Source organism: Lupinus angustifolius, unplaced genomic scaffold (genome assembly GCF_001865875.1).
Source record: "Lupinus angustifolius cultivar Tanjil unplaced genomic scaffold, LupAngTanjil_v1.0 Scaffold_2_275, whole genome shotgun sequence".
In the NCBI taxonomy this organism is placed as follows: Eukaryota; Viridiplantae; Streptophyta; class Magnoliopsida; order Fabales; family Fabaceae; genus Lupinus; species Lupinus angustifolius.
This window is the reverse complement of record NW_017716682.1, coordinates 1-13963: the sequence shown is the minus strand read 5'-3', so window position 1 is coordinate 13963 and position 13963 is coordinate 1. Positions and strand designations below refer to the sequence as shown.

Below are 13963 nucleotides of genomic sequence, written 5' to 3'. Positions count from 1 at the left end.
TTTAATTTTATATGGATTGGACAAAATTAAGTATATACACTTCTCCTTTAGCCTAATATAATTTATATTGAAAATATGTTTTTATTAAATTATTTTTTTAAATATAGGTTAATAGAAGAGAAGCAACATTCATTGTGAAGCATAATCCACATTTTGATAGAGGGGAGAAGCAATACTAACTCTTATTATCATATCTCTACTCGAAGAGAAAACAAAAATATAAACACTAATCACGTCCATCCTCTTAACCTTTCAAAAGATTACATATTTAAAATATCATTTCAATTATTTCATTATTACTATTTGCTAATTAATAAAAATGAAGTTATTTATATTATTTTAAAGATGTCCATTTATTACAATATTTTGTAATATGATTATTTATTATTACTATATTTTCAATTTATGATAAATAATTAATGTAAAATTAAATAAACATGAATAGTTTCTTAATTAAATTTATAATTATAAAAAATATCCAAATAATAATCACATCAAGAATAAAGAAATGATCATAAATATTGAAATAATATTTATCATTAACTAAAATATTTATTATTGTTGTTGTTACAAATTATTTATATTATTTTAATGGATGTCCAATTAATGCAATACTTTTTTAATATAATTATTAATTACTATTATATGTTTTTAATCTTATGTAAATATATTTGAATAAAGAAATAGGGTGGACCACTATTTTTTAATTAGTAAATTACCATATTGTACTATTTTTAACTATAAAAGCACACACTGGTTGAATAGAAGATATCTTTCATTGAATAGAGACATCACTACCATAGTGAATAAAATATGAAGAAGTCTTCAATTGCTCTATGTTTCTTTATTGTTCTCTTTGTATTTGCTTCAGGTAATTTTCTTTTATTAGTAAATGCTTCATGTAGTTTCTCATATTTAAAAACAATTCATTCAATTTGTGTTTGCAATATACTTCACAAGACATAGTCATTGGAAGTTTCCTTAGTTGTTTATTCATGACAAAAATTCCTTAGTGATTTATTTACACCTAATTAAATTATACTAGTATACTCAATCTTATTCATTCATTTTTTAAATCAAACGGATCGTATAGGTGAAATTTAAAAGTCATTTAATATTTCTCTTTAACTCTCTTATCACCTCTATGGTCCATTTGATTTAAAAATGAATGAAACTGACTATAACTCGTGTAATTTTTTTTCTTATTCAACTAATGAATTTAATTTTAGTGTAAACAAATCAATTTTATATATATAAACTTAATGACTAATAATAATTCACTTTCAGGTTTGGAGGATAAAGTTGTGGATCAAAAAATAGGAATTAATGCAGGGGAACCATGTAAAGTTGACAATGATTGTTTTTGTCGAGGAGGAGTTTTTCCAATATGTTGTTTTTGTAGAAAAGGTCGTTGCTTTTGTGCTAAGAATGGTAAAGAAACCGAGTTAAACTATTATTCGTGATTTTATGCTATGCACTCAAATGTTATAGCTATCATGATAATGAAAATAAATTAATATATTATCAATATATGAATATCCAAAACAAGTTCAGTTTCAATTTCTCATCGTTTAACAACTAGTTCATTTATTCAATAAAATTTAACAATTATTTTAAATATAGAAATTTGGATATAATCAAGGTAAAAATTAAATGTCATTGATGTTCATCATATATATCTATACTACTATATAAATGAAAAAACATACCTAAGGAACATTTATGTAATTGAATAATGAATAGGCATAATTTTTATATCCTTACTTTGTCCTTACTACTATATAAATATAAAAAATATGTCTAAAGGACATTTAAATAATTGAACATATATAATTTTGTTCAATTCCATTTATGTGTCATCATATATCTCAAAAAATTATTTATCATGTTTGTATAAATAATTCAAACCAACATGATTTTCTATTTTTTGAGTGAGCATCATTTTTATTGTTACACAAATTTTTTTAATTTAAAAATATATTGTTTCGAGGACCTATTGGTACTTTCTTACCCATTGATATACTTCATCTCTAAAGAAAATTGTGTGATTCAATTATTTGAATCTTAAAATTTTAAAAAGTAAGATTGAACACTTATCCAATAAAATATATTCAACTACAAATGATAATATCTAACATAACTTACTATATTCAATTACAAATGATAATATCCAACACAACTTACTATATTCAACCTCCTACTATATATATAAATAAAACTATAAATTATTATAATAACACTATCGTAGATTATTTTAAATAGTTTTATTATATTGTATGTACAAATTAATATACATATTGTAAGAAAATTATAAATTATTATAATAACAGTATAGTAGATTATTTTAACAAGTTTTATAACTTCTAAATATATATTATTTTGTAAAATTACATGTTCTAATATATTATGCTATATTAGGTAAGTTAGATAAACCTGAAGGGGTTAGCTAACCTAAAAATGTACTAATCAATTTAAAAACATAAAATTTTAATTAAAATAAAATATTACATATTTTATTTACGTGTAAAATGGTGTTTCCTTGAGATATCTGAAGGATAGAGAGATGGAGTAATAAATGAGAGAAAGAAAGGGGTAAAGTTATTTGAGAGAAAGAAAAAAATAATTTTGCTCACTTGACATTTTTTAAATAATCAGTATTCACATCCTATATTCATTTTTTCTGTTTCTTTTTTTATTCTATAATTTTGTTCTATCCATTTTTTCATTTAAGAAAATTGGTGAAACATTAATTAATATTCTATAATTATAGTAGTGATATAGCTAATTAATAAATTACTAATAATAATATCTTGGACATTTATGTGGATAATAATCTAGCCAAATAAAATTAATTGTACCTAGTCAAAGCATAGGTAAAAACAATTTAATCATAATTCATCTATATCCATGAAAATTAATTCAATCAACATTCTTCCAAAATTAAAGTTAAAGGAATTAAATGAATGTAGTCAAATGTGTACTTTTAATAATGAATGAGTTCAAATTCATCGGTTATATTCAATTTATCTATTTGGTTGGATATTAATCTTTCCAAAAATAAATATTTACAACCAGTGTCCTTTGCTTTTCAATTCAACTTTTTTTTTGCTATCTCAACTCATACTTTCTTGTATGTGCTTCTCACTCTTACTTTAATATTTTATTAAATTAAATTCTCATATTGACTCATATTTTTAGTAGCACATGCTGAAATCATGGTGACATTAATGGTAATACATGTGGATGTAATTAATATTAAAAAATTAATCTTAAATACATAGCCCATATAAATATCAATTACTAATTGTACAACTAGAAATTTTAATGTCACATGCTCATAAAATGTTGCAAAAAATGACTTCTTTAAAAAAAAGTTAAAAATATCACATTTTAAAAAAAGTGTTTCGTAAAATAAATTAAAAATGGTATTTCTAGGATGTTAACTCTCCAGATGCTCAAAAAAATATACACGGTATACAGAACGTAAAACATGGGAAGCATACTCTGTCACTATATATACCATAAGCTAAGACTATTGTCCCCTTGAATAAAGTGACGCAAGTATCACACTCAAACCTAGTGGTGTGTGATGTCATCCTACATTATAGGTACATCACTATCGCGACCTGATTTTTGATTGGAAGACCGACCGTGTGACTTAAGGAGAGGCGAGCTCGACTTCTACTATTCTCAATTTATTTGGAGTTGCCACTACGTTTTTTAGTAGTCAAAATGTAAAGAATTCTCTTTATGCCCAAATAGGACAATTTGGTCTTTTGAACTTGAGTTCTGAGCTCAGGATTCGATTACGGATCAGGGAAGGTATTAGCACTCCGTCCGCATGTATTAAAACGGTACCATCGCTAATCACATTGACTTTTATACACTTAAACATTGTTTATTAAAAAAATTATTACTAAAACAAAAAAAATTATTTTATATATTTGTGTCTGACAAGAGTTTATCTTGCTCATACGTATCCCTAGATGCAATACAGAAATCAAGACTATGTACTTATGATTATAAAAATGAATAACTTGTTTAGTCTCGTCTGATTTGATTTGTATCAGTTAAAATTGTAGCTTTTATAGTAGAAATATCTTTATAATTTTATGAAATATGAATTAATAGCTAAGAGGTACAACATTGGCTGGAGACTGGACTATTTAAATCTCATAAATTGTGTTTAAACTTTTAAAATTGACATTTACAAATAATTTATTTTTAGAAAGGTGAGACTAATAGCAAAGAAACAACACTGGTTAAAGACTGACTTTTCACTTTTAGAATAAAAAGAAAGAGACGACGCGAGGCATAGACCGGACTATTAAACTCTATTTGAAAATTTTAAGTTATTTTAAAAGGTAATAATAAGTAATTTATTTTTATAAAGAAGAGATTAATAGTAAAGAAACAACACTGATCGTAGACCGACTTTCCACTTTTAGAGTGAAAAGGAAGAGATAACATGAACCATAGACCAGACTATTTAAATCCCATAAATATTTAATCGTGTGATATGATAGTTTTAAATTATTTTTTATATGAAATTAATAGCTTAGAGACGGTGTTGGTCGTAGACCTTCTTTCCATTTTCAGAGAAGTTAGAAATGATTTAAGCATGACCTTACTAAAAAAATTCCATAAAACTGATTGCGTAATAAAAATAAATAATTAAAAATTTAATTAAGTTAAAATTTAACAAAAAAATGTACAATGATACGTAGGTCCCACCAAAATATATCTAATATGTAATGTGGTTTGTAGTAGCAGAAAAACAAGTATGCAAATTTATTATATACCAATATGGACGATTTTGGAATTTCAGTGGCCTTAGCTTCCTCTTGAATCAAAATGAAGCTATAATATAGATATATTTCTACCATAAATGCAATATCTATTTACTGCATATACCATATTATTAGAGATGGCAAAACGGCTCGTCCGGCCCGTTTAGTCCACCCACGTCCACAAATGCCCGCAAAAATTTAAGTGGGCGTGGGCATGCCCGAATTGGCTTAACGGACAAAATTCAATACCCTGCCCATTTAAAAACAGGCTAACGGGCTAGCGGGCAGCCTGCAGACATTGTTGAATAATTAAAAGAATGAAAAAAATTCATATAATAATTGAAATTAAATTAAATAAAGTAGTTGAAGATAAAAAATTAACAATTTTTTTTTATATTTTATATGAAGTTTAACAAATTACATTAGATTAAATTTTTTAGGGCATAAAAATCACATTACATCATAATTTATTTAAAATTTTCTTATGTTTTTCTTAAATTATATTTGCGGGCCTCCCGCCTGAAAACTTAGTGGGCAAAACGGGCAAATAGACAAAAATTGTATGCCCTACCCGCAAAGAAATGCGGGCTATGCGGGCACGCCCGCGAGCAATGCCCGTTTTGCCATGTATACATATTATGCTTATATTCTTTGGTTTCTATTTGTTCCTATGTGAAATGATAATTACTTGCTACTTAGGAAAAAATATATGTTTAATTATTACAACTAAAATGCTGCAATACATATTTACCAACTGTTACTTTACTTACTGTGGTACTATATTACTTTATTTTTATTTTTATTTTTATTATCACCTTTTTCATGAAATATATATACATAGTGAAAAGATACATAATATATAATTGTTGTTATTTCAGCAAAGTTAACGTTATAAACAAAATTGATATATAAAAAGGAAAGAGAGAAATATATACCTGATTATGTTGGACAAAGTTATTTTATTGATGGTGTTGAAACAAGCGGGTAGTCCAGTTTGGGCTGATAGCTATATTGAGAGCCAATTCAATAGCATTATGTGATGGTTTGTAGATAATTGATATACAGCTTCAGGATACACATGACTTTTATTTGGAATGATGCTATTTCTTTTTTTAATTGTATTTGGCCAGATTTTGAAGCAAAAATAAATCTCCCACATCATTATTGGCTAAGGTCATTTTCCTAAACATTTTCTCCAGCACCACTTGGAGCAACCTATGGTCCTTCAATATCGTTTACATTTCTGGATAGATTATGTGGTTCAATGTTTGAGTTTGAAGGTATAAGAAAAGAAACATTTCAGTGTGTGTGAGAGAGAGCAGAGAGAGAGGTGGCATGGACAACTAGAATATAAGGTTTGGTCTTGGATCTAGGCCTAGTAGGGTTAATGAGGATTGTAGAAGAAGGCGTGACTAGTTGAAATGGCATGAGGGAGAAATGGCATGAGGGAGAAATGGAGATGATGAGAATTTGTAGGGAGAGTGTAGAAGGCAAAGGATGTATGTTTTTTTGAGTTATGGGAGATGATTACAAAGTTATCCCCAATGGTTATGTAACAAATATGGTTAAGTATTGAAGTACTGGGTGAGTAGTAACAATGTCAATATGGGAGTGTGAATAGAACCCCGTTTTTTTTATATTGGATTTTGTACAATTCATCATCTGTTTCATTGAATTGAATTCTCAAGCCATAATAGGCAAGTTATATACAAGCTGAAGTGTAATAACCGAAAAAGGAAAGACAAATATGTTAGTTACTAACTAACTGTCAGAAAAGGAAATAATAGCAAAAATAGAAAATTACATCATGATTCCTTCTACAGTATCTAATTGATAAATAACCCATCTTATCTAATATTCTCTCTCAAGCTGGAGAGTAAATGTTTAAAACTCCTAGCTTGGGAAGAAGATAAGATAAAGTAGAAGTGTCCAATGCCTTGGTGAATAGATCAGTCGGTTATTCTTTACTGGAAATGGGAAGCAAGTGAAAACGATGAGTTTGTAATCTTTCTCGAACAACTTGACAGTCTATTTATGTGTTTGGTGCGTTCTTGGAACATAGAATTAGCTGCAATGTATCGAGCAGAATTGTTGTCATAATAGAGAAGTGGAGGTTTGATGAGAATGATGGGAAAACTGTCAAGTTGAAAGTTAGCCATTGAAGCTCACAAGAAGTGGTTGCAAGTTCACTGTACTCTGCTTCAGATGATGATCTAGCCACATTGGATTGTTTCTTGGATTTCCATGACACTAATGAATTGCCAAGAAAGACACAGAATCTAGAAACATATCTTCTTGAATTTGTGCAAGTGGCCCAGTCAGAATCACTGAATGCTTTCAGTTGGAGTGTAGAATTGGAGGGATAAAAAAGGCCTTGAACAAGAGTCTCTTTGATGTATTTGAGTATGCGAGTGAGAGCTTGATAGTGGGCATTAGTTGGCTGGTTCATGTATTGACTTAGTTGCTGGACAGAGAAGCTGAGATCGGAAATATAATTAGAGATATATAGTAGCCTTCCAACCAACCTTCTGTAAGCATTAGGATTAGTGTATGCACCAGATGAATCTTGGAAAAGAAAAATGCCTTTAGCAATAGGAGTAAGAGCAGGTTTGGATGCCAACAATCATGGGTCAGCCAAGATATCTAATGCATATTTTCTCTGGCTTAGTGTAATACCTTTGCTTGATCTAGTAATTTCAAAACCAAGAAAGTATTTCAAGGGTCCAAGATCCTTGATTTTGAACAAATCATGAAGATGTTGCTTGACAAATGTTATTTCAGTGGGACAATTTCCAGCCAATATGAGATCATCTACATAAATGAGGAGAACAATGAAGTTGGTGCCATGACTCTTGGTGAACAAGGAATTATTATGAGCAGATTGGGTATAACCTATCTGTGTGAGAGTGTTTGAGAGCTTACTATACCATTGTCTACTTGCTTGTTTCAAACCATAAAGAGACTTATCGAGTTTGCATACCTGATTAGGATTTGAGTATACTACTCCTTGAGGAATGACCATGTACACATCTTATGTAAAATCCTCATGCAAGAATGCATTATTAACATCTAACTGATGTAAGAACTAGTTCTCAAATGCAACAATGGCCAAAACCAATTTGACTGTTGTTAACTTGATTACATGAGCAAATGTATCAAAGAAGACAATTCCTTATGTTTGATCATATCCCTTTGCTACCAATCTTGCTTTATACCTCTCAATACTTCCATCTGATTTGTATTTGATCATATATACCCATTTAGAGCCTATAGGAATATTATCATTTGGTAAGTCAACAATGCTACATGTATTATTTAATTCTAAGGCTGCAAGTTCATTTGTCATGGCAGTTATCCATTCAGATGATTTGACAGCTTGTAGGTAAGTTTTTTCGTTCAACATGTATAGAGATAGAAAGAATATGAGATAAGTGAGATGATGAAATAAATGAGTAGGAGATAACAGAAGAAAGTGGATGAGTAATGTGACAAGTAGTGTTTGTGTTTTCTGTGAGAAGGTTGCAGTGAAAATCATGAAGGTATGTAGGTAGATGACAAATCCTAGTAGACTTTCTAATATTTTGTGTTTGTTGAGAAGAAGAGTGTGTTTGTTGAGGAGAAGATGAAAGTGTGTTGGACACAATGTTTGGTTCAGGATGAGAATTGATATGTGGTTCAATAGATGATAATGATATGGAAATGTTGTCATAAAGAAGGAAATCAATTGATGAATCAGGGGTCAGAATGTTAGATGTGGAAGCCTTGTTTATGGAAGAGTAAGGGAATTGATCCTCATAGAAGTGAACATTTCTAGAGATGAATATTTCTCTAGATTGCATATTAAACAATACATAACCTTTAACTCATGTCTTGAAGCCCAAAAATACACATTTCTTGGCTCTAGCATCTATCTTAGTGTGATGATTCAGAAGTGTAGATGCAAAGCACAAGCAGCCACAAAGTTTGAGTTCATTATATAAGACTAGGCTGACACTAATGTAACATATCATAAGGAGGCCTGTGTTGAAGAGTAGGACTAGGAATTTTGTTAATAAGGAAAGTAGCATGTTGCACAACATAGGTCCAGAAAATGCTAGGAAGATGAGCGTGAAACAGAATTGACCTAGTCACATTGAGAAGATGCTTATGCTTCCTTTCTACAACTGAGTTTTGTTGTGGAGTCTAAACACATGACATTTGATGAACAATCCAAATTTATCAAAGAAGGATGGTAACTAAACTTCACCTCCATTATTTGTTCTAATTACCTTAATAACTTTGTGAAATTGAGTTTGAATAAGAACAACAAAGTTCTGCATTAATTTTTTATTTTCATAAGATACTCCTAAGTATGTTTACTATAATCATCAATCGTAGTAAGAAAGTACTTGAAGCCATGAATAGAAGAAACAGACAAGGTACCCCAAATATCCATATGTATGATATCAAAAGCATCCAACCTTTTATTCATACTGTTATGAAATGGTAATCTTCCTTGTTTTGTCAAATGACAGAAATCACAAATTCTTTCAAATGACAGAAATCACAAATTCTTATAGCATCAAATTGTATATAAGAAAAATATTTACAGATGTGTTGTAAGACAACAATTGAAGGGTGTCATAATCTTTAATGCCGCAAATCAAAAGAGGAATTGTTGTAAGCAGAATTGACAAGACATATTTCTTGTATACAAGGTTTTGAAGGTGCAGCAAGGATGTAGAGGTTCTTGTGCACTTTAGCAAATCCAATCATCTTCAAGGTACTCATATCCTGGATCATGCATTGAGAATCATCAAAAATCACTCTGCAATGTAGGTCAAATGCAAGTTTATGCACAAATATGAGGTTGAATTTGAACTCAGGAACAGATAGTACATTGTGCAAAACCAAATTCTTTGAAAACACAATCATGCCAGACTGTTTAGCTGTAACAGCAGATCCATTTGGTAATTTGATAATAATAATTCTAATAGATTGATATTACACAAAGCTAGACAAATAAAGACACACATGGTCAGTAGCATAATGTCAAGGATCCATGGATGGATATTACCTAAGTCCTTATGTGAATCAGTTTCTTCAAGGTGTTTTATGCTTAGTTGATTGACTTTACTACTAGTAGAACCAGTTATACTAGCATTGCTTAAAAGAGATGTGAGCTCAACATATTAGGTTTGTTGTTATCCTCTGTATGCAGAGATTCACCTCTACTGCTTGAGTTAATCAAATTTTTGTTTCCTACAACACTATTAACAATATTGTTTGTCCTTTGTTTTCCAAAATTAGGTGGAAAACCATGTTTGTGATAAAAAAACATCAATGGTATGTCCTTATCTTCCACAGGGTGTACAAACTTTAGTGTTGCCTGATCTATTTGAGTCATAACCTCTTCCAAAACCTCTTCCTCTAGCCTTTCCAAAGGTATTTCCTCTGCCCAAAATATCTTTCCATTGTGAATTGTTGTTTGGTGTTCTATTTGTGTTGTGAACAGTTGTAGCATTAGAGTTAAATAGAACTTTTGCATTAAACCCAACTATTTTCCTTTCTTGTTGTTGAAGCAGAGAAAAAGCTTTATTAATAGTTGGTAGAGGCTCAAGTAACAGAATCTATGATCTAGTAGTGTTAAACTCTTCAATCTGTCATTTCAAAAACCAAATCACATACTCAGAATCTCTTCGTTCTTTTATGGTCTTGAACATGCTACATTTACACTTAACAACACACACATATGAAGATATAGGTCTTAATGCTTCCATATCTTCCCAAATAGTTTTCAATTCAGTAAAGTAATTCAAAATATCTCTATCACCTTGCTTAATTGAATGTAGCTATTGCAATAAATATGAAATACAAAAATAATCACCTTTTGAAAACCTATCTTTCAAATCATTCCACAATTCATGTGCATTTTCAATATAAACTACACTTTGAGCTATTTGTCTTGTCAAGCATCTTGTAATCCATGAAATCGCCATGGTATTACACCTTTACCAATCATCAAAAATAGGATCATCAGAATCTGGCATCAAGATAGATCCATTAACAAACTTGTATTTGTTCTTTGACAACAAGGCTCGTTTCATGCTTCTGCTCCAAGAATTGCAATTCGTTCCATCCAAATGTGTTGAAATAAGAATTGCTCCTGGATTATCTCCTGGATGCAAAAATAAAAGATTTATAGGGTTCTGAATGTCATTGATGTGGGAGAAAGTTTGGGAATCTGATTGATAATCAGCCATGACTTTGATAGAGGTAGGAAATAAATGATGTAGAATATTATAGAGAAGATCTTGAAGAGTGTATTTGAAGAAGAAGAAAACGAATGAATCGAAGATGGAACAAACTCACAACACCCAACAACATATTCTTTTTGGATGTTGTGAAGCAATTTTATTCCAACTCTATTATGTCAGGGGAGGCAAGAGCTAATAGATACACTTAGGTCATTGGTAAGAGAGTGTACTATGATAAGTACATGATCAATGATTACCTAGGAAACCCATAGTCTCCAATCCCGAATTGTGACCATGACCTTTGCACATTTAACTCAAAATAAAGACATCTTCTTCGGGGGAAGGAGAATCACACGATGATGCTACAGTAAGAAGGAGCTTGTGTTTGCAAGGATTGGAGGTCAACCAAAGTGGCCCAGTATTTCGGTTTTGTATGACTCAAGCCTCTCACCTTTGGACCATCTTTGTGTTGGCCAACATTTGGCCAGCTTATGTCTCGGATCTACCTCTAGGCAAGGCAAAGCTCATCAAATCCATTATTGAGGAAGATTCCATTGACATAACGGTCATCATCTCGGATGCCATTAATGATTGCATATCAAGGGGTATACCTTCTTTGATTTTACCATTACTTATTACTGACTTATGTAGGTATCAAGAAGTGCTCGGACCTTATGAGGAGATCATGACACTCAAAACCGAGACCAACACCTATCATGTCCAATCTCATTGCAAGGAAAGAAGCTTGGCCCAAGCTAGGGCCGATTTGAGAAAGAAGTTTGGAGATGTGGGTTCCTCTTCTCAACCACCACATAGGAGGGCAAGTAAAGTCACTTTGGAAGCAATTGTTGAAGAACAACATTTCCAAAACCAATAACAAATTGCTTGCTTTGTGAGATTACAAGCATGTATAGAAGCTTTCAAAGCATCTACGGCTCTCATCCAAACTTCCAAGGTGGAACCTATGAGGAGTTTGTTGCTAACCCTAAACGGTCAGAAGGGAGATCACAAGGCCTTGATGAAGATGAAGAAGATTAAGTAAAGCAACAAAATCAATTTTCTCTTTACTTTATTTTTATGCATTTGATATTTTGCAAAACTCTTTCCTTATTTTCGTACCTTAAACTTTGTTATTTGCTTCCTTGTTTTAATTTTAGTTTGAATTACGTTGTGTGATTTAAATTGATTGCAAATTGTTAGTTTAGTTATATTTTTAATAATTTTTCATATTCATCAAACATTTCCTTTCAAAAACAATTTTTCATTGGCTTGAGGACAAGCCGTCATTTAAAGAGGGGGAACATGGTTTATGAATATGTGAAAATTATAATTTTTGTAGAATGTATATTTTTTTGCAAAGTAATTTGTTTGTCCATAAAAAATCAAAAAAAATTCAAAACCAAATTGAATTTAGCTAAATGAAATAAATTAAAACATATTGCATGATTTAAAAAAATTTGCTAAGCACATTTTTAAGCATTCATTGAGCAAAATGAGATATAAGCCTAAAACCTTTTTTGTGAAAAATCACATAATGTCATAACAAGAAAATTTTGTGCAAATGGAATTTTAAATTTGTCTAACTTGACTGTTGCAAACAATTTTTCAAAACAAAAGTGTTAATCCAAACCAAGTGAGAGATGTAACGCCCCGAAAAATACTCTTTATTTATTACGTGGAAAAATGAGTAAAATAAATATTTTCTTTTGAATTGGTGACATAAAATTGTTTCCTTTTAAAAACCTTTCTTTTCCGGGACATCACTTTAACTAACATATAACGCGGAAATCAAAATCGGTTACCTAACGATAACTGAAATGATACAACATTTCGTGAATATATATAATGGGTTAAGTCATAGTCAGTTCATACGGACTAGGTTAGTAAAGGCGGAAACTACATCGCCACTAACATATACAAAATCCAAAGAAACGCAACCCCCCACCAAAAACAAAAAAGGGGACATCGACTGGCCCACAAGCTGACTCAAAAGATTCCAGGAATGTTGGACCCCTCACTCGGGTCCTCCTCCTCCTCCGAGTCAGACACGAGGTCGATCACCTCGAGCTCTCTACATTGACGAACTCAACAACCTCGTCCACCTCCTCCTCTTCCTCCACTTCATTATGCCACAACTCAGCAGCATAATTCGGAGGGGATGACATTCTCAAAACCGGAGCCTTCTTGCAGAGACCTCCTTCAAGACCACTGCTCCTCTTGGCTCTACTGGATGACGGAGCATCCAAATAATCTAGCCACGTCCTATAACCATGGGAGGGAATAGCGCCATCACTCCTGACTGTCGGGTATCGAAGTCCAACCTCTGAAGATGTCGGCCTCTTTGGCGGCAAGGTGAAGGAAGCATCAATATATGTGTCAGGGTGAGGGATCATCATTGATGACTCGTTGCACACCATGTGCAACGACAAACCGCAGGGGCCTGTGTATGTATATATGTGCCCGTCACTAGCCCATTATCCCATCGGGGACATCGTGAAGTGATAACCTCGAATGTGAGTGCTGTTGTTGGCCATCTGCATAGCAAATATATACAGAACAAGAAAAATACAGCAGATAGAGTAAGACATCTAATGAACATAAATTCATTGACGGCGTGGACTTACTCAGAATATCACACTCGGATATGAAAAACAGTTCATATATATATATAACATACCACATTATAACTCATCAGATATTCTCGTAAACAATTATCCAATCCACATGAGTAATATAACCAAACTCATCAATTGTTCTCACAAACAATTATCTAATCAACCTATGTAAGGTAAACAACACTTATTCCCAAACAATATCATAATTCATCATTTATCAATGTATAATGCATCGACAAGATATCATGACTATAATTAAATAACACATAAGTGAAGATCATACTCCAAATAATAACATACACATATATTAGCTATATCCGAC

At 31.3% G+C, this 13963-nt stretch overlaps 1 protein-coding gene and 1 long non-coding RNA gene across 2 annotated transcripts; one reads left to right on the top strand and one right to left on the bottom strand.

Annotated features, from left to right (window-relative positions):
- Positions 1 to 786: 786 nt before the first annotated feature.
- LOC109337216 lies at positions 787 to 1530 on the top strand. The gene is made up of 2 exons (XR_002106418.1): positions 787 to 871; positions 1288 to 1530. It is a non-coding gene; the product is annotated as an uncharacterized LOC109337216 (long non-coding RNA).
- A 5292-nt stretch (positions 1531 to 6822) lies between these two features.
- Positions 6823 to 7812, bottom strand: LOC109337215 (uncharacterized mitochondrial protein AtMg00810-like). Its single transcript, XM_019574137.1, has 2 exons — positions 7467 to 7812; positions 6823 to 7355 (listed from the first exon to the last, which is right to left on the bottom strand). The coding sequence occupies exons 1-2, from the start codon at positions 7810 to 7812 to the stop codon at positions 6823 to 6825; spliced, it is 879 nt and encodes a 292-aa protein (XP_019429682.1).
- Positions 7813 to 13963: the final 6151 nt, after the last annotated feature.